General features: G+C 48.2%; 1 protein-coding gene across 3 annotated transcripts in view; it reads right to left on the reverse strand.

The window, feature by feature from the left end:
- Positions 1-23793, reverse strand: part of LOC115844512 (opioid-binding protein/cell adhesion molecule) — a 1086269-nt gene that overhangs the window by 861615 nt on the left and 200861 nt on the right. Inside the window, exon 1 of one of the 3 annotated variants that reach the window (XM_060304313.1) lies at positions 12609-12696. The exons of the other annotated variants lie outside the window; for them this stretch is intronic. Coding sequence (XP_060160296.1) covers positions 12609-12681 — 73 coding nt within the window. The 5' untranslated portion in view covers positions 12682-12696. Of the gene's footprint in view, positions 1-12608; positions 12697-23793 lie in introns of those variants that run through there. 3 annotated transcript variants of the gene reach the window in all.

Genomic DNA, 23793 nt, shown 5'->3' on the forward strand with positions numbered 1-23793 from the left:
TCTCCTTCAAGTTACGGGGGGTCGGCCAGCGTGGTGGGGGGATGGGGGCAGAGCGGGAGGCAAATCGGATGATTCCTCGTTGTATGTTTTCCTCCTGGACCCAGCGTATATGCATCTGAGCACCTGGTTTATCAAGTCCTTCAACATAATCACCTTATTTGATCCTGTCGAGAGCTCTATAGGATAGAATATGTTGTCCCCACTTTATACACGGGGAAAATGAGATTAGGAGAGAGGAAGTGACCAACTGTCAAAGTTCACTTAGCTGGGGCATGGTAGAGGTGGGAGTCAAGCCCCATCCTGAATCCCGGTTTCAGGTTATTTCTGGAGCGTCTTTTAAATCCTGCAGCTTTCTAAGTGTGATTCTATGGGCCCTGAGAGGAAGCCCACCACACCTCGGCCTTCATATCCGCTGCCCGACAGTAATGCACACCCAGCCCTGCCCCAAGCAGCTCTTGTAAGCCTGCTTAAGTATCAGGCTTGGACCTCTTAGCACAGAACACAGCAGATGCCACGACTACAGAGATAGAAACCGTGAGTATCCGTTTCTGCTTTCAGGGCCCTATGAAAACCAGCACGAAGGCGGCAGGAAGGGAGGGAAGTGTGCAGTGACTAGGTTTCGTTGCTATTGTTTTGTTCTGCCTTCCCTGAAACAAAAAAGTGTTTAATGAATCCATTGCTTTAGAGATACACGTGGGTGAAAAGAAATCAATAAAATCAGACCAGAAATGTTGGGGGTCGGTAGGTACTGACTCACCTTCATCACTGTGAACCTGTATTCCCTCTCGTTCTGTTCCCATGAAGGAATTCCTGCTTCCTGAGGGAAATACCCACAAAGGGTGTGTGCGTGTGGGCACGCGTGTGTGCATGTGTGTGTGCGTGTGGGCGCGTGTGTGTGCGTATGCGTGTGCGTGTGCGTGCGCACCGAGGGAGAGCTGAGACAGGAGGCCGTGGTTCCAGGTGGGTCAGTTTCCTTCTGAGGATATTAGGAAGCCCACTTGTAGCTGTAGGTCCAAGCTATGTCCTCTAGTTTAACACTAACAGCAAGAAAACTAATCTTTTTGCTGGTCCAGTTCTTTAAAAATCTATCATCTACTTGGCTGACTCCAAATTCACTGTGGAGGAATCAAGGGGTATGTTTACTGTAATGTCCCAAACTCAACCCACAGAAATCCCCTGCAATCTATATTATCTTCATGTTTCAGGTGACAAAACTGAGGCTTAAGCCTTTAAGTAACTTATTACTTTCACTGCCTAGTTAACAGTAAATCAGGAATTAAACCCGTCTGTTCCACCCCGAAGCCTGTGCGTGCACCCACTGAATCTCAGGGCTGGCACACAGCCCTGGGTGGTTTCACAGAACCAAGGTCAGTTCTCCTGACTTTGCCACTGTAGCCAGGGGTCAACAGGAGAGGCTGAAGCAAAAACCTCAGCAGTTCAAACCTTGCCTCAGTCATGTGACAGTAAGTAAGCAACAGTCCCCCCTCTTCAATCCCTGCACACAGAGAATCGTGCATGTCACAAATCTCTCCTTGTTGAAAGTAGGCATCACATTATGGCTGAACCATCCCTGAGGCTCTGACCCACTCAGGACAGACCACCTCCCTGCCAGGTCTAAATTCTTGCTCCAGAAAGCCTGGTGCAGCTCACTGCAAGCCCAGAGATGTGGCCTCCCCGGAGCAGCTCTGGGCACTGAGCACAAGGCCCCGTCGTCCAGATTCATCCCCTGCCTTCCGGTCTGAGGGCTCCTGACAAGCAGCTGTCGGGCCCAGGAGCCCGAGGAGAAGCAGGCCCTGGTCCTGGCAAGCCGCTACTTTGGTCCCCTGCCCAGCTCCTCCCTCCAGCTGCTGTCGCCTGGAGCTCGGGGGACTCCCAGGGCAGTTTTCACAAGGAAGCCCCTCTCGCCCCCCACTTAGTCAGCCGCTTCTGCTGCTGCCCCCGCCTGCCTGGCCACAAAACACCTCAGAGAACCCCCGTCGTTACTGGAAAGTGTCCTTCCACAGCAGGCAGAGAAACGAAAATGTTTCCCCATTTCAATCACTTCCCTTTCTCAAGCAAAGAAATGAAAAACAACTCTGCTCCTGAAAAATACAAAGGAAATCCAGATCTTTTCAGAATTTCATTTTCTCTCAGATTTCAGGAGAGAAGCTGAAAGTGTTTGTGTACATTCTGGTACATGATGCGTTAATTGCTTATTCTGGAGGAAACAGGGGTCTGTCTCTCTCTTCCAGCCACTCTCCCATCCCTCAACCCAGATAAAAATAAAAGAGCAGGTATAACGGGGAGAGACCAGAAGAAGACGTGGGTTCTGATAGGACAGAAATATTTATCGAACCTTAACAGTTGAGATGTGTGCAGGCATTGGGAATGTAAGGTATAGACATACAAGGTCTCTGTTCCAAATGAGTTTATGCTCATCAGACAAAAGAGGTACGCCCTCCCATACATGCATGTGAAATCACCTATCAGTTTATTGCATCCTTCCGTTTACTTAAGCCCTGCAAATAAATCCCCTTTTTACCAGCCTGTCCTTCTCCCTCCTTAGAAACAGCATCTTCAGAACTTTTCACAATGTTAGAAGTATCCATGGCAGCAGTGATTTAAGAATATAAACATCATCTGATGCTGCAGTAGAAAAGACTGTCGAGCAGAAACTTCTCTGAATATCCCTCACCCGTGGAAAGGGAAAAAGTAGCTTGAGGGAACGAAGGGGTCTTGTCACCTTAGCTAAAACATCAGTTAGCAGATGGCTTTGTGGCAGCACTCCATCGGGGAAGCCACTTCTGCTCCCCACCACAATGTTCAAGACAAAGTCAGTCCCCCAACATCCAGGCACACCTCTACAGCGCCCCCCCCACAGCTGCTCTGTTGGCCAACAGCTGCTGGAGGGCCCATGCTTTAATAATTGCCTTCTCTGTATCCTGCACTCTGTTAAGTGACCGATACGTATTTCAGGAAGGAAAGAGGGGTGCAAAAGGATGACGGTGCACATGGGAGACAGGTTTGTTGATGTAACCTTTTAGCCCTAGTTACGAGAAAACAAGGAGGTGTTTTAGATCTTTTGTGATCCACTCTACCCACCAGGGATATGGTGCAAAGAGTGCTAAGTATTTCAAGAGAGTCAGGACTCCATGTGACTTGGGATCAACTGGTAAACTGAGCTCTCACCACAGGCGAATGGGCAGGTGCTGCCCTTTGGAAACTCAATCTGCCCTCCTGAGCATCTTGGGTGTTGTTATGACCCGTTAGGGAAGCTCACCCCAGCCTGGTAGCTGAAGGGTTTTCTACAGAGGCAGCAGACCAACTGTCTGAACAATCCTGTCCACTGTGGACGGACTGTCCTGCAGATCCTGCCCTGCCTGGGGTCACTCCTAGCTCTGGAGATCCCTGCAGAAAGCTCGGAACTGGGGGTCGGGGGAGCCTGCCAGGAGGGACCGGCGCCCACAGGTGCATTTCATGTGGTCACCATCACAGCCACATTCCAACCATTCTTGGACCCTGACGACTCTGCCCTTTAGTTCAGGTCTAAGGAGAGCACTGAGTCTCAGACTCCAGCTAACTCCGCCCAAACGTTCTGAAATAGAAGTTGGGGGAATGAACCCGCTCGCTGTGTACGAGGTTCATTTTGCTGGGGCGGCGGTTTGGGCCCGTGCTGTGGGCACCGCCCGACACCTTAGGAAGACCAGGTTCAGATCTGATCCCAGCCCTAAACCCCCGTGTGCCTCGGGAAGCTCCCCAGCTTTGCAGAGCATTCTTTCCTCGTCTGTAAAGTAGGGTCGGGGCTGGCCCTCGCGCAGCCCTCTCCCCCCGCTCCCACCCAAAGCTGAGTCCGAAAGCACCTCCTCAGCCCTTCACCACCTGCCATCATAAGCAGCAGAGCTCTTCCCCCAAAGCGGAGAGTCACTGAAAACGTGCACAGAAGAGGTCAATACACTGAGCTGCGTGGCCTCTTCCTGTTCTGAGAGTATTTCATGTCTTTATGCTCTTACACCGAGAAAAACCTGGTCTGTGCCAATCTACATCAAATGGCGAGGGAGGCCACGGGGGAGGAGGGACCCGCTCAAAACCTGCGATCCAGGTCTTTCAAATGGCAAACTCGTTACATCCCCGCGTCCTGACAGGCTCAGTGAAGGCGTCTCGTCGGAGGCCCTTCTGGCGGGTCAAGCCCACACACAGGACTGCGTGTCACATGGATCACATCAGGGCTTGGCAACAGACAATGAACATGTCAGAAAGCAGAAGGGGTGTTTGAGGGATGTCACTGAGGGCCGGGGAGCGTCACGAGGTTTGCAGTAAAAACAAACGACGACCAACTGGAAAAATGGCCTGTGTGGTAAGCAAGATGGAGAGGATGAAAGAGAGGGAAAGGGGGACAGAAGACAGAGCTGGGACCAGGAGCAGGACAGGCAGCTCCCTTCACTCGGGGGCTGCTGAAAGCCTGAAGCCGGCCTCATCCATGTAACCACCATCTCACCGACTAACAACTCTCCGTCCGTTCGGCACGGGAGATATAAATTTGAATTAGGGAAGGTAACACTTTGCGGGGAAGGCCACAGGCTTTAGAACGAATCATGGCTTTTGTGGTGATTTGGGGAAATGACAAGGATCTCAGAGCTCAGTGTCGTTGTGTCTAAAATAAGGACATTAGCGTGGTCCAGGAAAACAGCTGAGATGTAAATGCGACGTTAGGGGTAACAGGCCCGGCACAGAGCGGGCACACACCAGACGGAAGCTGGGAGACAAGGCCCCTACTGGAGGAGAGCCCCGAGTCCCCGGGGAGGGGGACGCCTGCTTGCAACTCGGTGCTGGAGGGGTGCCTAACAAACGGATGAGACCACGGGGAGTGTGAAGGGCAGTGCTACCCGAGCACAGAGAAGGGCACTAAGGATGGGCTTCCCCATGAGCATCCAGCAAGCGGAAGGGCACGTGTGACCTCAGAGAGGCAAGTCCACCGGGATGTGTTTGTCCAGTTGAGACGTCTACGGCTGAGCAGAGGGTCTGTGGGGAGCAGGACAGAGGCCAAGGCACAGAGGGCCCTGCACGCCGAGTTAGGTGATCTGGGCCTTTCCCGACACAGGCACTGAGGAGACACTGAAGTCTTGGTTTTTTTTTTATTGAATTGGTTACAATATTGCTTCTGTTTTGCGTTTTGGATTTTTGGCGGCGAGGCGTGTGGGATCTTAGCTGCCTGACCAAGGATCGAACCTGCATCCCCCGAATTGGAAGGCGAAGTCTTAACCACTGGACTGCCAGGGAAGTCCCACCACTGAAGTTTTTTTTTTGTTTGTTTTTATTTTTTGTTTTTTTTTTTTTTGCGGTACACGGGCCTCTCACTGTTGTGGCCTCCCCCGTTGCGGAGCACAGGCTCCGGACGCGCAGGCTCAGCGGCCATGGCCCACGGGCCTAGCCGCTCCGCGGCACGTGGGATCTTCCCGGACCGGGGCACGAACCCGTGTCCCCTGCATTGGCAGGCGGACTTTCAACCGCTGCGCCACCAGGGAAGCCTTTTTCTTTGGTTTTGATTTTTCAAATCTCTGCTGTGATTCTCGTGAGCAGCCAGAGTTGAGACTTCCGCTCTAGACCAACCGGCCAGCTCACGGGAGACTGACCACGTCAGGGTTCAAGCCAAAGACTCATGGAGATGAAGAGTGTGCACCTGCCTCCCTCTGCCCCTTAGCCTATCTCTCTTGGGGGTTTTAAGGGTGGGCATGGGGAGCAGTGCCAGCCCTGGATGCCCTGAACCTGGAGGTCAGCTAAGCATCACCCCACAAACAGGCGGGCGCGTCACGGTGCACTTTGCTTTGGCTGAACTCTTCCCAAGGACGCTATCAGCGATGTGTGGGAAATGCACTGGATGGGCGGGACACCGCAGCAGTAATCTGGATAAGGAATAACGAGGACCAGAATTTTCCTAGCTGGCGGTGTTTGCTTTTGTTGAAATGAGGGTATAACAAATAGAGGATTAGGTTGACACTGTTTGTTTGTTCGTTTGTTTCGGGTAATGGACACTGACTAGAGAAACTTCAGTGAATGATTAGATCAACGTGCGTTGCTGCAAAGCTTCTTCTTTCCATTTGGATGGCAACTTCACTTGACCTGAAGTGATGTTCATTTACACATTTTTACCATCAATTCAATCTTAACGAGCAGGGTCAGTTTTGCTACCCTCTGTTCATAGTTAGAGAAAGGGAGCCGGAGTTAGTGATGGGGGCTGGCTTCCCCGAGGTCCCCACGGTGAGTTAACGCCCTTGTTCCCTCTCCCTTGGCCATTCCCAAATTCTAGGGCCCACAGAAGCCTGCTGGCCACTCTCCCCGCAAAAGACAACTGTGGGAATGCTGGGTCTCCAAGGGCTCGGGGTGGGGAGGAGGTTTCCATCCACTCACTCTGTGCTGTTCTGATCAGGCCACCCGACCGCCATGCAGGTGTGGGAGTCACCTGGGAAGACCTCAGAGACCCCCTGTTCCGGTACTCTGGCTCCCAGAGCCTTCCCTTCCTGACCCACCAAGGCGACCTGCTCTCCCGCCACAGTGACAAAGGCCGCTCCTGGAACAGAAGCCCCAGGAAAGCCTGCTGACTGCAGAATCTCAGCGTTCTACCGCGGCGCGCAGGTGCACGTGGGCACCCCCGGAGACCTGCAGGGGCAGCACCTGCTGACAGACGGGGAGCACTGCCACAGCTGGGTTCAAAGGGAGGGAGTGGTGAGTGCCAGAGGAGGGAGGGTGGAGCCTGTGACTCGAGCCACCTGCTGGCCTGTCCCTGCGGCCTAGGGTGATTCTGACTGCAATAAATCAACAAACAAAAACTACAAGAACCAGTTCACTCTGCCCTGTGTAGACTGCCAATAGGAGGAGGCCAGCGTCTTAGCAGCTGCGGGGGCGGCCGGATGATGAGTGATGGGCAGCGAGGGCCGCCCTCTGCATCGGCTCCCCGGCGGCTTCTCTGAGGCAGCTGCAGATGCCAGCACACATGCCGGGTGGGCTTCTGTGGCCGGTTTGCGGTGGAGGCACCAGGACATGTGACCAGGGGTAACAGAAGGGGCAGAGCGGTTAACAGACAGCCCCAAGAGGCCACGGAGGCTACCCCACGCGTGCACACGCACCACGCCTTGAGTTCCCAGAACCCTCCGCAAGGGCTTTCGAAGAGCTTCCACTCTCACCAGGGTTTGAGAGAGACTGTTCTCAACTACTGCTGTGACTAAGGAACGGACTTTTCCGAATAAACAGCAGCTTTCTTGTTCTCTCTCGGGACACTTGAATTTTCATAAGTCTCGAACCCTCAAACTCGAGGTGTTTTCTGCCACCAGCCTGAAACGCTCAGGTGTTTGGAGCGGTGGGGACCCAGGGCAAGGGTACTACCCCAAGTGTGCAGACTCACGGCTTATCGGCAGCGGCACACCGAGCTGGAGTACAGCACCACGGCTCCTCAGCCACACGGGCTCAGACGCAGCCCGGTCCTGCCCCTTACCAGCTGCAGCGCTGCAAGGCACGTGTTCTGGTTTTGCTGCTGTTGTTCTCTCGTGTTTGTGTTTTGTTTGCTCTGTAAACCTCTCTGAGGCCACTTCCTTATCTGCAAAATCATACTATGTGAGCATTAAACAAGATGCTGCATGGAGAGCTACTGGCACGGCTGCGGTCCCAGCAAAGATGCTCCCAAGGTCAGGGGTGAGGCGTGCTCCACCCAGACCCCAGAGGCACTCCACCCATCCAGGCCTGCACTCAACTGTCTCAGTGTCCTCACCCCCGCCGGTCCCCCCCCCACCCCACACCGCCACCAGGATGCTGCCATAGGGCGTCCCCAACGGGCACAGCCTGTCCTTCCCCAGAGTGCCAGCATCCACCGCCTCCGGGCCCTGAAAGGCACCCAGGCCCCGCCTGCCCGTGAGGGGCCCTCCTCTCCATCACCGCCCACCGCCTCTGCCCCAGCACATCTCATTCACCATCTTCCCACCGTCCCCCTGCTCCCTCTTGATCTTCTGGCAAATGGTGAGATCACAGCAGCTTCAAGCGCCCTGGGAGGGTTTGCCCCTGCTCTCCTGAGCCCCAGCCCTCCTGGCGGCCACGACATCTGAGCGCAAATTGAACAACGTGGATGAAACGCCCCATCTCGGCATTTCACTCCCGCTGCTCTTCTGAAATGTTCACAGGAAAGTGCCGGTGGCTCTTTTGAAGGCCCACGAGCTCACACACCCCCAGTCTCCTCCCCTGGCCTGTGGCCAGCTGTGGGCAAGAAGCCAGCTCTCTGCACTTTCGGTTTTCAGTCGGGGAAGGCTCAGTGGTGGATCGGCCCAGAGAATGGCCTTGAGGCTCTAGAAACTATTTATTAGGCCCATCCTGGAGAGCCACATCAATATGGCCATCGGTGAAGCAAAGCAGAAGCTATAAAAATATCATCCATCCCAAACAAGCCTCCTAATCAAACGAAGCCCCGTGCTGGCTGGGACAGGCTTGTGTTCTGACACATAAGGGCCCTTTCCATCTTTAAAACAGACCATTAAAACACGGAACACTTTGGCTCACAGAAGTCTAAATCAAAAGGGAGGGGAAAAAAGAGAGAGCTCTTTTCTCCAAGAGTAATAATGCCGCTTCCAGCTCCTAGAAAAGCTCATTGCGATAGAGATGCAATATCGTTTTTTCCCACTGTGGCTTCTCCATTCCTTTCCAACACCCAGAAAATCTCCTAGAGGTTCAAAATTGCCCCACCTCCCTCTAAGAATCCCTGTCTTTTCACTCCACGTGTAACACAGTGACCATGCTGTGATGCTTTCAATGTTATTTTGTTGTTTTTGCAATAAATAAAAAGATAGAGTTTGATACATATGCCAGAAGGGAAATCATCATAGTAATCACAGCCTGAATTGGAATGACAGCAGCCCGGTGCCCTGCCCCAATTCCCCAGGGCTGAGGAGGAGAGGAAGCAGGGCCACGCAGCCGCGGTTACTATGATGCTCATTTCCACCAGGGCCCCTCCAACTGGCTCCAAAATGCGACTTAATAGACTGCTTTCCAAATGCCCTGTTGTATTTCTACCTTACTGCACCTGCTGGACAGAGTTAATATGTGGACTCGAGGAAAAGGGCCATTCGGTGAACGAGCCACAGAGGGTTACAGAAGGAGCTCCGGCTCACTCCCCACCAGCTGGCAGACTGCGTGCGACTTCGCATCACGGTTCTAGGAATCAATGGGCAGCTAAAGCTTGCACACGGGGCTGTTCTTCTCTGGACTGCAGGCTGGGGAGGAGGGGATACTGAGAGGGCAGAGGGAGACAGGAAGGCAAGCCACGGGGACAGGTGCATGCAGCGGCCACCCTGAAAAACCTGTGTCTCGATCTCGGAGAAGTCTGCTCTGAAACTCAGCTGTTTTTCGATCTGGGTAGTCTTTGGGGACAGGAAGGTAGGAAGGACACAGCATGACTGACTCGGCCCAGCAAACATGCACAAACAACAGTCACAATAAACACCCCGTGCTTTTCTCCTTTGCCGCCTATTTTCAACCCCTACTTCTTTACCATCATCTTGGAGTCACACACCCTCTGTGATCCAGGTGGGTGCACAGGGGAGAGGAAAAGGTAGCAACTGTGGTCATATATTTTTTTATTTACAAAATGTATTGTTTCTTTATAATTTAAAGCCAGAAAGCTAATTATCTCAGAACTCCATGAGCCTTAAGAAAGTGAACAGATTTCAGGCTGATGGGTCCTCATCCTGAGGATGTCTGATAGGTAATTCTTAGAGATCTGGGGCCTATCATGCAACTGGCAGTAAAAATCAGCTACTAAACAATAAACAACTAATGTTCAGATTCTTTCCTTCACATCACATGTGCCACGGAGAATCAAAGAAATAAGAGTAAACAGATCTGAGTTAGAGTGCACCAATGGCCATCTTTATCATCTTAGTCAAGTAAACTAAACCTTCTGGTTCCACTTTAGCCAAAGAAGTAAAGCTCACGGCTCAGATCTGTTTCACGGCGGGTCTCCAGCACCCCAACAGAAGCCCGCGTGGTACATCCGGCAGCACACAGGTGCCCATCGGGGTAGAGCCCAGTGGGACGTCTCAGCTGAGGAGTCCGCTCTCATTGGGAGCTTCCTCTTTACACCCTCAAAAAACTCTCAAAGAAAAAAAAAAAGAAACATCCAGATGGTTTGTGCACAAGAAAAACATTGGAGCAGGTCTTTCCCTTTCAAACTTCTCTCAGGGGCACAGCTGGATCTTCTATGTGACGGGAGTTAGGGAAATCTCAGTGAACGCCGCTGACAGTGAAAATGACACGATTTTCTGGGAAGTGGCGGAAAGAGGCACCGCCTCTCCTGAAAAAGCCACCGCCTGGGTCCGTGTGCTGCCTCAGCTCTGGACACTGAGGGCAGTTCTCATCAGTGATAACAGCGTGAGGTAGGGTCTGCAGAGGCAAACGGGCTCGCAGGGAAACAGCGCTCATGCATCTGCAGGAGGCGATCCCACCCGCGGACTGGGGCAGACCAGCCGACTCCCCCGGTGCTGGCGACTGGGGCTGAAGCCATCGTGCCCCACGGAGGAGGCGTCCCGCCAACCAACCTCGCCTGGGTGATGCCTGCCCTCTCCTCCCCGTCAGACTGAGCACTTTCCCCCTCTGGTCCCTGCTCGCTTTGGGAGGTGCCCCCAGGTGGGTGAATGAGACCCCTTGAAGCATGTCCACACTTGGAGAAAGCCATCACTTAGCTAAGATAATGTGCAGTGGCCACATCATACTCCCGTCGACATGAACCCCACGTGAGATCCGCGGGATGCCACCACTTAGGAAGATGAATTAACATGGACAAAACGTGTTTCAAGGGCAAAGGGATTGCAAACGGAAAGTTTCAAATCCAGTTACTTCCACTGGAGGGGCACTCTGACAACAATCCCTTCATAAATAACCAAAGAATAAACAACATCTAACTAATGCATAACTTTCAAGATCTAGTTCATGGAGCAAATGTTTCCTCAGAATCTGTACTTCTTTTTTTAGGGAAATACTAAAAGCTTCTTTTATAGCAGTGGTAAAGCCAGGCATTCCAGGGAAGTAAGTCACAGAAAATGAAGGTAGGCATGTTTCCAAAGTCGAAGGCAGGCTGTACCATCTGAAGTTCCAGAATCGGCACAGATCTGAACTTTAATAAATAGGAACATAGATAGTCAGAATCTGAAAATGGGGTAGATGATGACTTCCTATTTTAAAATCCACACTCGAGTATGCAAGGAAATTAGAAATAAGCAGAAAAGATCACTAGGTGTCTCTAATGGAAAGCAGAGCACCGTCTCGAGCACACCCCACTGGGTTATCTCATCCCAGCCTTTCATTGCCTGTGAGCTATTTTACAACTCTGTAAATTATAGATAATTGATAGCCAAGCAAAATAATTCTGTCTATAGACATGGAAATAAATTGCCTGTTGCAGTTTCAGTCAACTCCCCCTTCCCAACACCTCAGAAAAAGCCAGTGTCCCGTCCATTTGGAAACTGGTTTCAATATTCCTTTAACCTACATACATTTGTATGTCTTCGACTTCTCTTTCAAAACATATATAACATCGCCTGGTTTCCTTATGAATAATGAGTTAAATAAAATATTGTTCATTTTGTATCTGTATATGAACCATCATTTTACCTTTTCTGAAAACTGCCTTTTAACAAGCAGGCAGGGATGCTCCGTATAAAGAGAACAACAGGCTATCGCGAAACGTAAAAAGCGTCTTCCACTGATCGAGAATTAGTGAGACAAAGAAAGAGTGTGTCTCCTTCTTGATTCAGCGTCAGCGATTTCCTTTAGCCACACCTAAAGTTTCCATCAGTTCAGCAGACCAGGGGGATTTCTAGTAGAAACACTCAATACACTGCAATTACATCTGTATTCTATGTAGACTGAGGTCTGTAGTTAAGCGTTTGTGATACCATCACGGTTATTCCTGGTACAGAGTTAGTCAGTGTCATCAGCCCATGTTTGACCTTCACAACCTGAAGAGAAGACCCCTTCCAGGTGCTCTGAGCTGAGACTGACGAGTCTAATGACCCTCTCAACAATTCCACTAACGATTCTGACCCTACAGTTGATAGAACAACTCTGCAGTACATTTTACGGAGCAATGACTCAATGCACCAAAAGTTACAGACACAAGGAATATGTATAATTTTCGTCCTCAGAACTGCATCAAACGCTGCCCCTCTGTACTTTTATTTTCTTAATATTTTATATGATATTTCAACTATATGCTCAAGCACACCGAATGCCATCATCTGGGAATAGGGAATAGATCAGCTTTCCTCAAACCCAGTCATGTACCCAACCGGTATAGCAACAAAATATATTTCAACCCTGTGTTCTTCTTTTAACAAAAGGCAAAAATTATTTGTGAAGCCCTTAGTAGAAATGAAATTGTTATAATTCACTTATTTTATGAAGTCCATTTTTAGAAAATAGAGTATCATAGAATTCACGAGCACTCATAAAACGAGATGACTTCCAGAGGTGAAACGACCATCTTTTGGCACTCAGCCCCCAGTAATTTCTTTTAATTGTATCGTTGACGCTGAGCCAACACCCACATTCCCTTTACCACGAGCAGACGCAAACCCAGCAGCAGCAAACAGCCATACCTCCGTGCACCCCACGTGCTGCAGGAGCCACCAAGCAGGATGGCCAGAAACTGCCCAAAGACTTCCTTCCCATGAGACCAAGAACTGGGCCGGCCTTGAGTTCTCTCTTGAAGATGCTCAAAACAATAATCAAACAGCACTTACCTAGGGAGAGACAAAGGGAGAAGGGCAGAGAGAAAGAAGAGTTAGTGTTGACAACCACACTGTGTTCCATAGAGATGATCTATTTTAAGCGAAGGGATGTTTCACACAACTCAAATTCCCCACAAGCTCTAAGTCGGACTCGGATTTCAAATGCGCCCAGGTAAAGGTCGGTGGGGAGAAGGGCATACTGTTGCAAAAGCCAAGCAGCTCGCTGTTTGCTTTCTTTTCCAACCTGGCGTCCTTAGCCAGGTGCATTTAGCAGCCAGATGTGGGCCTGGTAACAAGAGACTGGCTGGGGACTCTGCTATGTGCCAAAAGCCAGGGGAAATGCAGGCAACCCAGCTGCCTTAATGATTACGGAGGTTCTGGAGCTATGCGGTTCAGATGCTGAGAAGACTGAACTAATAAAAAAGAAATGAGAGAACTGTCATTGCCGATTACATGGTATTTATTCCCAAATCTGTTCATTATAGAAATTTGCAAGACAAATGGCTTTTTAGCAAGGAATGGCATCATTTTCCTCCTGGTAAGTGCAGAACGAGAAACACAATTTGTCCAGAGCATGGCTTCTGTGTTCCTTCTTTTTTTTTTTTCTTCCAAATGTGCCTGGCTCTAAAGCCTAGTAAAATTCCTGAAAATATTTATCAGGAGGTTAGCAAAAACAAGTGACGTGACATTTGTAGAGTTCTATACCATTTGCAGAGGCTTTCGTAGATACTATCTCTTCAGAGTCTCAGCGCAACATTTTATTGTAGGAAGGACAGGTATGATCACCTCCTCTCCTCCCCACTCCTGCGCCCTTGTACCCCTCCTCCCACATCCTTCTTCTTCCTCTCATTTTACAATAAGTAACCTGGGTCCCAATTTAATTACTCAGCTCGCCCCAAATCACGCTCATGGAGAATGACGGCTCCAGGACTGGACTTCATGTTCCCTGGTTTCCCATTGCTTGCACTCGATTGAATTTCAGACATAACATACGGGCAGCTAAGAAGAATTGCAGAGAAAGGGGAATACAAGGAGGCAGGAAGAGGGAGAGAGTAAGAGGAATACGAGGTAAGAACGGCAGGAAAAGGTAGAGCTGACCACAGCTTTACCTTTATTCAGCAGCGAGTTCCTCGTTAAATACACTTGTACAAGGAGAGAGCATAGAAAAGTACCCGACACTCGAGAAACTCCATAAAAGGAGCAGCTATTATTCATTCCTTTACGTCTGCTGATCCAAAGAAGACTTGATTAGAACGGCAGACATCATCCCTTTGGTGGCTACCGTTGATCCGTCTGCCTTAATAGCTAAATAACATTGGTCAGGGGAATAACTGTGTTCGAGAAATGTCATTTTACAGGGGAAAAAAAAAACAAACTCTAAAAGGAGCATTTTCTGGTCGTGTGTAATATTTTAATCCCCCGGTACTGATGGATGGTTAATTCCTGGCCTGCTCACCCACAATGAAGTGCCCGGCATGCTGCCGCATCCCAGCACTTCTAATGACACCTTGGCTTTCTTCCCGGGTAATTCCAAGAGTCTGAAGCTTACCTGACATGTACATTGCACGTCTGACTCCTTGCGTGACAACAAACGCAGCTAAAATAAATGGCACAAAACAAGCTACACCTTGGGAGTTCAGAAAGGCCACGGGATCTCAGAAAGCGGGGGCCATCCACCTCCACGCAGACCAACACCTGTCTCAGGCCGTGGCTGGCATTTGACCAGGGAAGGAAGTGCTTTGACCCGCAGCAGCAGAAAAAAATAGAATGCGACTTTGGGGTAGTATCATGGGATCATCATGGTTATAGCTTTTTATTAGAAGGTAATTATAGCCTTATTCAATTTATGACCCAGAATGCACCTAATCCCCTCATAAATGCTTTTTCACCACCCAGCACTTTCCAGCTCTGCTGGCCAAATAAATGGTGGCTGTTTCTACCCGGGTGATGGCACGGCTGTTAATTTCAACACTCCATGAAACTTAATTATGCAAAGCAGAGCGGCAAGTCTGGGGCTATTAATCAGAGGTTTGATTCAGAGGTAATTTGTTGTTGGGACCCAAGGAACTGTCTCTGGTTCCTTCCACGGCGCTGCACCAGCGGTTAATCCCCTGCTTTAATGGAAGCTGCTGGGGTCGGATCTGGGCGCCTGACAGAGGCAACGCAGCTTACGTGCATCGCCTTGCTTATTAATGGGCAGACGGCTCATTTCTTCTCCTGAGGTCACCTTTCGTCACGGCAACCAGAAGCCATAGCACTTGCAGGCCATCGAGACCAAGCAGCCGATCTCTTATTTCCCAACTACCTGAAGGCAGAACGAGAGAAAATGGGTAGATTATGGAAGTGGCTTAATATGAAGGAAGAAGTGAGAAAAATATGCTTGAGACTGACAGAGGGAAACTCATCTCTATTACCTCTGAATACCTTTAGGAAGAACGTGCTGTATATAGCTTCTAATAAGGATGATTTCAGCATTTGCTCCTAAGTAGATTAAGGGGTAAAACTCTTGGGCCCCAGATGGGGTCTAAGTAGTTCCAAACTCATATTTGATAGATGAGAGGGAATCACTACCTGACAAAAACCAAATACCACCACTGCTATTGCAATCACCAAAGACCTTTGATGGAGTCTCGCGTCCTTGGTATAAATCTGTACGTCTCTTCACTCAAAATGCACCTCCTGCAGGTTACTCCCTGGGCTCATGAGGTACTGGAGACACAGACGCACGTCAGGGCCCTTTCTTCCAAGAGCTCACAGTGGAACACACAAGACCTGCAAAGTGAATCTAGTAAGAACAGTCATGCAGAGATACAGACATCATCCCAGCAGGACAGGATGGGTGGGACTCGGAAAGGACGCAGAAGCAAAGTTGCAAAAACGATCAAAGGGAAACAAAAAGATGAATCATGGAGATTTAAAGAGGATGAACTGAGAGGGTGAAGGGAAAGAGCTTCAGGATGAATACAATAGGGGAGTGTGGAGAGCCTGGCGTAAGGCGGGACCACCATCCTGACATCAGCCTAACTCCAAACGCACCCCCACTGCTCCAAAGACAGACTCTGCTTTCCAGCCAGAGCCCCTCTCCTTTGTGTTTCCCAGACATGGACGATTGTCCTCTCCCCCGAACCTCTGCTCAGGCTGCGTCTGTCTGGAACGCATTCTCCCACCACTTTCTAAATCCCGTCTATGCTTTACGGTGAGGCTGCCCCAGGCTCATGTGATTTCTGCCTCTTCCACACGCAGCACTGCCCATGCCCTCACGCGGCACTGAGTCGTGTGTACTTCCTGATATGGTTCTACGTCCTCGAGTGTGTACTTTCACTCTTAGTAATACCATAAAGACTGGAAGGGCAGAGAAGGTGAGCACACAGAATAATAGCCTCCGAAGATATCAGGTCCTAACGCCTGGAATTTATAAATATCACTTGATATAAGGGAAAAGGGTCTTTGCAGATGTGACCCAGGTACAATTCTGAGATGGAGCGATTATCTTAGATTATCCTAGGGTCCCTAAATGCCCTCACACGTTTCCTTCATCAGAGGAAGGCCGAGGGAGATTTCATAAAGAGCAAAAGGAGAAGGCCTTGTGACCACAGATGCAGAGACTGCAGTGACACCATCCCAAGCCAAGGGATGCTGGTGGTCACCAGAAGGTGGCCAAGGAAGAAACAGCCCCTCCCCTACTGTCTCCAGAGAGCACAGCCCGTCCAACATGTAGCTCTCGGCCCAGTATTACTGATCTTGGACTTCTCGCCTCTGGAACAGTAGGAGAATATATTTCTGATGTTTCAAGTCACCAGGTTTATGGTACTTTGTTACAGCATCCATAAGAAACTAACACAAATGTATAGGGTAACCATACATCCAGAATTTCCCTGCAAGTCCCAGTCTATGCCTATCATCCTGGCATAATTATAACAGTTCCCCTTTCACTCTCAAAACTTCTAGTTTGGCCATAAGTTACGTAGTCACCCTTGATCGGATGGTATTTAATCTCTGTCCCTTCGTACTCAGTACAATTAACACAATGCCACGCCTACAGCAGGCAAGCAGTACAGAGTATTTAAAGTTGAGAAGAAAAATTCTCCGTCATTTTAGAAATAATTTGCTCACAATCTTTTGTCCAAATTTGGGAAATAAGGAACTGCTTCGGTTGGCTGAAGCAGAGAACTTGTGCAGAGACATATGTTGTTTAAAAATGAGGTTTTCGATCTGGCCTCACCCACAAAATACTGACCTGGGGCTTGTCTTGAAATTAACAAAGATCTTAATTCCCAGCCCAGATTTCCAAAATTGGTACACTGAGAACTTTTGGTAGGTGTGAGGGGCATGTTCCATATGTTTAGGTTTCAAATGAGGTTTTATTTCAGAGGAAATATCTACCTGAACTTATTTGATGAGATTGGAAGAGGGAAGCTGGAGGCCCATTTAAAACGATCTCTTGACACACAGCTTAGTGTCCATGGGTTCCTTTAGAGAAAATAACTGCTTGTTTGTGCACACTTATATTGCCGGGGTTGGGGGGTGGATAGGGAAACAATCGATCAGGAAGCAATTCAATCCGGGTGCTGAGTATGAATGGAATAGCAGGAAGATGCGTTTTGAAAAAAAACAAGTTAATCATTCCAGCCAATAATATCCTTAGGATTCACAGCCGGCAGTTACATGAATCAAGTAGCAAATGTGCTTGAGTATAAATCAGTACATGCTACGCAAGTATGTATGGAGATCTCTTCCACATGTGGAATTTCGTTGGGGACACAGAAGGCTTGGAAAGCTGTGGAAGACCTCAACCCATCAAAGGACAAACCAAGGCTTTTTTGTGCTGAGTTGGATGATACCGACTCTAAGTGCCAGAAACATTAAGAGAAGGGACAGTCCATTGTGAGCTGAGATAATTGTTAACAGCTTCATAAAGAGATGGGATTTGAACTGGAGTTTGAACCTAGTGAAGTGTTCACACAGGTCCTAAAAGGGGCAGGATGGGAGAATACACAGGGATCAACCAGGTGAACAGGACATGACAGGAACATTCCCGTGTCAGCTGAAGGACGATCTCATCTCACCTCTGCCTTACTCCATGTTAACTGCTAAATTTGGTTTAAAATATGTGTTACAGTATTTCTGAAATCCCATGGAACTTAGAGCTCCTGACTCTATTCCTTGGGCTAATAGGAAAACGTCCACCTATCCTCTGAATGCAAATTCTTGTGAGCTGAGCTGAGCAGATGAGATTCTCACAAGTTAAAGGGATCTGAGTTTACACACTGGGATGGAGCATTGGAAATTCATTTAAATAAATTTAATTAGGAAAGATCACCCAAAGCCCTTCCCTTCTCTATTACTACTGAACTGTAAGCAGCTTAGGAACGATCAGACAATTTGCGAGCATACGAGAATTTCCAGCTCCTCGGCGGAGGAACACTCCTCCTCACGAAGGGAGTGTGCTTACACACTGATTACTGTTCCAGGTACCTAAATACTGGATGACCTGGTCTGATCTTGGTTATGAAGTATTTGCAAATAAGTAAGCAACTGGAAGTAAGCAAAAACAAAAAATAAAGCAAATGCAATGCAGAAGCCAATACACTGATGTCTGTTTTTGGATAATGAAGTTGGAGCAAAGAGGGGAATGGACGTGAGGCCCTTCGGTACACAGGAAAGAAATTAAGAACCAGAAGTGGAAGCTGGCATAGGGGAAAGTGGCTCTTGGAAAGTGTTTAAGCAAGTACAACTGACGTCCTTATCAGGAGGCAATCCTACATACGGCATGAGAAGACAAAACGAACAGAGATGTGCCTGTGCTCACGTGGTCTCCGCCTCCAAGACCTACTGCACCCAGAGTGCAGAGGATGAGCTGGAGGGTTTCCTGACTGCCAGTCACCTGTGTCATTGCAGGTGGCCTGTTGGTTCTTCAGAGTTTCACTAAATAAAAGAACTAGACCATCTACCAAGAAAGCAAAGAACACCTGGGTCCTATTAATAACTGCATCACTATCATATCATTTTCTTAATAATTTCTCAATAATTATGATTTTTCCCTCACCAAGAACACTTTGACCCACAAGCTATTAATAAAGATTTTAAGTGTGGATGGAGGTGAGTGGCATTTTCCAATCTATATTGAATCCTTGAAAAACCATTAAGAAGAGTAAACAAAATAAAGCCCTTTCATTTTATGATAGAAGTTTTCCCAATAAAGAAAGAAAAAAAATAATCACTGACAAGGAAGTTCGGTTTTCTTTAACCTTTGTGAATCAGTTAAGATGAAAATGCCATCTGTACTAAATCCAACGTACACGTTGTATTTCCCTGCAATTTCTCCTGTGGACTCTGTTTATATCTTCTGGCTCACTTATATTGGTATTTGCTTTGTCTAAAATGGCAAACATTAATTATTAGCAAATAAAGCATTTCTTATGTTAAAAAATAATCGCATCACAGTGGATGTGTGAATCCCGCAGGATGCTGAATGAGACTTTTAGAAAATATGCTACCATTTGTGTTCTGAGACTGACTCTGCCTGATATTGATGAGCTGGTATCAGTCACGCACAGTTTAGCATCAATTATTGGTCAGAGAGCAGCTTGGAATTTGGGGAAAAGGAGAACTCTAGAAGGTATGCAAAACAGGAAGAGGGCACTGTTGAGCAAAAGGAAAGTTGCAGAACAGAGTCGCCAAAGAAGATAACGCTGTGGCAAGTTTCTCTGTGTTATCCCTGGAGTCAAAGTGAACAATAAGAGACTGAAAACATCACTGTTACCATCCTGATAACTACGAGAACAACGAGTGTGAGGATGAGTCTTTCTCAGCCAGGTTTAGGTGTAAAATTTTTAACTAATAGAGGTGATAGATTTGAGGGCTGTCATTTCCAGTTTACAAAACTCTTTGAAAATTAGAGATGTTCACACAAAGAGGCACGGCGTGTGGACAGCTGAGCCCACAAGTGAGGTATGACTCTGCAGCCCACCGGTATGACACATTTTACTCACAAATGCAGCAGACGTCTGTTGGGAAATGAAGCCCATATGCTCTGTAATCTAACCCCTTCATCATTAAGATAAGAGGAGGGCAACAAACTACCTGAAAATGAACACGTTAGTATTTACGGAACTCAGTGTCCTGGCCCCTTTCCTTGAAGAACACCAAAGACCTGACGAGCCACAAAACTCACAGAATAAACTCAGCACACAGCCGACACCACACAGAGCAATTCACAGTGGGCTGGGAACTGGCAACTGGTAGGATTTTCATGTTTCAGAAGCAGAAGCAGAAGCAGCACCCAGAGAGAGTGTGTAACTAACTCCACAACTTGCACTTGGATTCCAGAACCGTTCACTTAGCCGTTCAATGCCAGGCTTTCTGGAAAGAAAAGCAACCTGAAATCCCTGAACCCACTGCTATAGTGGAATCGATGAAGGGCGCAGACGTCGCCATGAGGGTGAACAACAAATTCCCTGAAGCACCTTCCTGAACCCTCACCCAACTCGGCCCTCATCCAAAGACCTGTGAGGGGTCTTTCCTAATAAAAATGAATCTTAAATTACGTAATGGGAACTGATAGAAAAATAGGATCCACTTCTCACAATTTGCTTTACAACCAAATCTCCTACACTCTGTCTTATGTGGAAGGAGACCCCCTACACCGAGACCTGGGCTAGGAATTGCCAGCCAGTAACAGCCTGGAGGCCCTGAAGCTCCAATGGACTCACACCCGCCTCCAACGGGAGCTCTTCCTGCGGACGGTAATAAGCAGAGCCCGAATCCTAACTCTGCTCTCACTCCCTCTTCCTCCTGTTCCCATCCAGAAAGAAAAGTCCTCCTTGTGAGAATTAAGTAAGAGACATGAAGCAAAACGCACACTCACTGTCGTGGAGGGAACTCGAGGAATACTTACTACCACATCGTTCTCCGGACCCGTGGGCCCCCGTGCCCTCACAGAGGACCACGCGGTGCGGGGATGCTGACTGCGGGGACGATGACCAGCTCAGAAAGTTCCTCTGCAGGTGAAATAGGCAAAGCCCTCCAGGAGGTGCAGAGCCTTCCCTTCCCTTCAGCTGGGAAAGCAGAGAACGCGAACAGAAGTGCCGGGAGGTGTGGAGGCTGAGTGTGAGAATCATTTAAGCGCCTTTTGCACACGGACACACAGTTACTTTTAATTAAATCAATCATTTAAGTCGGTGGTCCCCAACCGTTTTGGCACCAAGGACTGGTTTGATGGAAGACAAAGTTTCCACTGACAGGGGCAGGGGAGACTGTTCAGGTGGCAATATGAGCGGTGGGGAGCGGCTGTAAACACAGGCGAAGCTTCGCTCCCTCGCCCACCGCTCACCTCCTGCTGTGCAGCCCCATTCCTAAGAGGCCTCGGACCGGTACCGGGGGTTGGGGACCCTCGTTTAAGTGATTGTCCGTTACACCACGCTCATCATCTTCCCTCATCTCTCTTCTACGGCCAAATTTCACCACTCTCCACGCTTGGATTTCCTGATGTGTGGACTGACCTCGTGCCTCCCGCCATGTGTGCACTGGTGTCTGCCTCTCCTACCCCCTGATAATTAGTACCCACACACTTCCAGGGCATCCTGGGGACTCCTGCACGTGTGCTCCTTGGAGCTGCAGTCCTTTTCTGTTGATCATAAACAGCTCCTCTTAGAATTACATGAGCACAGCCAAGATCAATGGCAACCTGATTTACAGCAGCTCTTACCAACGGCTTGTGGAAATTAGAAATAAATATGGGGTCAAACAACTCACCAGTAATTTGACATTGGTAAATCTGGCTTCTTTAGAAGTCTTAAATAATAAGGACCTTCACATCTTCGTTTCAACTGCAAGAGCATCAGCGCACTGCCTTTTAGGGCCGAAAAGGTGCTTTAAAGTTTATCACTGTTGGAGTATTTTTCTGCTCTCTCAAATATTGCAACATAACTGAATCGGCAGCACTATAGTATAACACGGCCTTAACTGGCATAGGCACTGGAAAGAGCTGTAGGGGAACTGCCCTCGGTCTTGAAATCACGTCTGCAGGTTGTATTACAAGTCAATAGAACAGTATCTGTATATCTGAGTATACTAGGAAAGCTGTAAATGCTACCAGGAAATGATTCAGAAGTTTCCTGGACCTAAATAAAAAAGAAGCAACGCAAAATATCAAAACAAGGACAATTCCTAAACACAGCTATTTTAAGAAAATGACAATGGTGCCTAAGTTTAATGATGATTTTGATTCAGCCACAGCTGACCTTGACTTCAATTTATAATGAAAATTTTTTTGTCCTGGAATGGCTATAAAATATAAGTTTTGAACATACAGGACAGGTTACAAGAGGCAGTAGTAAATACGTGTGAGCTGTGGTCCCTATTTCCCTGAGAGCTTAGGAGAGTTTTTTATGAACACGAAATGGCAAAATTGCGAATGTTATATAACTGTAGAAAAATCTGATCTAATAAAATGTGATAACATGCCTTAAGGGGGTGATCTAGTCTGTCTTGCCTCCTAGCAGTTCAGTTAAACGATGAAAGGGAAAAAGAAAAGGATATCCCACAATTTGATGCTGGTTCATGATTTGCCTGACATCAGAGTTTCCCCCATGATTAGCACAGATTTTTCCTGCCACAATTTCATTCTATTCCTTCTGGTTTTATCCTTAATAGAGGCACATACAGGTGGCCACACAATAGGCAGTCCTATAGTTGAAAGGTGTCTGGTCAACTTCAGGGCAGTATTTGTGTGCACTGCCACACCAAGGATCAGCTGGGATGCCTCTCTGAACACTCGGTGGCCTGGGAATGATACAGACTTGAAGCTGGGGTGGTTGGTCACCGTCGCCAAGTGGCCACAGCTGCGGCTGCCTCTATGTCACTCCACCATCCTTCACCTCCTCCATCTCCGAATCGGCACAGCATCTCACAGCATTTATAAGTCCAACTTGCAAGTGAAAATAAATGTCAGAGGCAGCAAAGCAGGATGAGCAGTGGTAGGTGAGGCTGGAAAAAGTGCATCATGGTCCCCAAGGAAGGAGAAGGAAGTGGGGTGAGATCAGCAAATTCCGCTGCTAGGTTTTTGGGTAGGAAGAATCAGATTCAAGGCGATGAAACGGCATGACCAAGATTACACAGCTTGTCAGGGATACAGCTGAGACTAGAATGAAAATTCCAATTCTGATTTCTATTTCCTTTCCGCTACATTATATTGCAAAGTCACTTTCCACATGGCGCACAGGTACATAATAACTATGTACAAGAGTAGCCAGGGAAAAGACTGAAATACAGACTTTGTTTCATAGGTAATCCCCTTGCCCTTTCCTGAGCATTTCTTTCAGCTGCTCACGTGCCCACAGTGGAGACTTTGTTATCCTTCCTGACTCAGGTCAAATGCCACCTTCTCTGACCCTCCACCTTAACCTCCTCTGAGGGAAAGAGCGTGGGGTAAGGGCAATAGCACCAACTTTGGTTTCACAGGTAGTTAGCAAGTGGCCAACTGGGATTGAAGTCAGGTCTGCTTTGATTCCAATACCTGCACCATGAACTGGGCCACCTTCAGAGTGACCAGGAAGGCTGAAGGAGACAGCCTTCAGAAAGTGCTGGGACCATGGTAAACACTCAACCTCAACTCTCTTTTCTCTCTTTTCCAAGTTCCCTTTTCTGTTTTGTCTCCCAGGAAAACGATCATAGGCTTATTGCTCTCAGAGCATTTTTATTAATCAGAAGACTTTATCCTTTTTTCAATCAATAAACACACAGGGAATTTGGAGTCAGGTTCAATGCAAGGAGCTAGAGAACTAATGACCAGATGACAAGATAAAAGCTGTATTGGGAAGGACTTACATGCAATCCTAAAACCTTGAGCCTTATTCTTATGAGCTCAAGGGACATACTGAAGAATTTTAAGCAGCAGAGAATTATAATCTGATCTTTATTTTAGGTGAATCAGTCTGACTGTCTTGTGAAGAATGGATCAGAGGTGGAAAAATTAAATCCAGGAACTCCAGTTTCACTGGTCTAGCCACAGAGAAACGAGGAATTTAAGCAGTAGCCTATGGTGAGGATAAAA

Source organism: Globicephala melas, chromosome 8 (genome assembly GCF_963455315.2).
Source record: "Globicephala melas chromosome 8, mGloMel1.2, whole genome shotgun sequence".
Classification (NCBI taxonomy): domain Eukaryota; kingdom Metazoa; phylum Chordata; class Mammalia; order Artiodactyla; family Delphinidae; genus Globicephala; species Globicephala melas.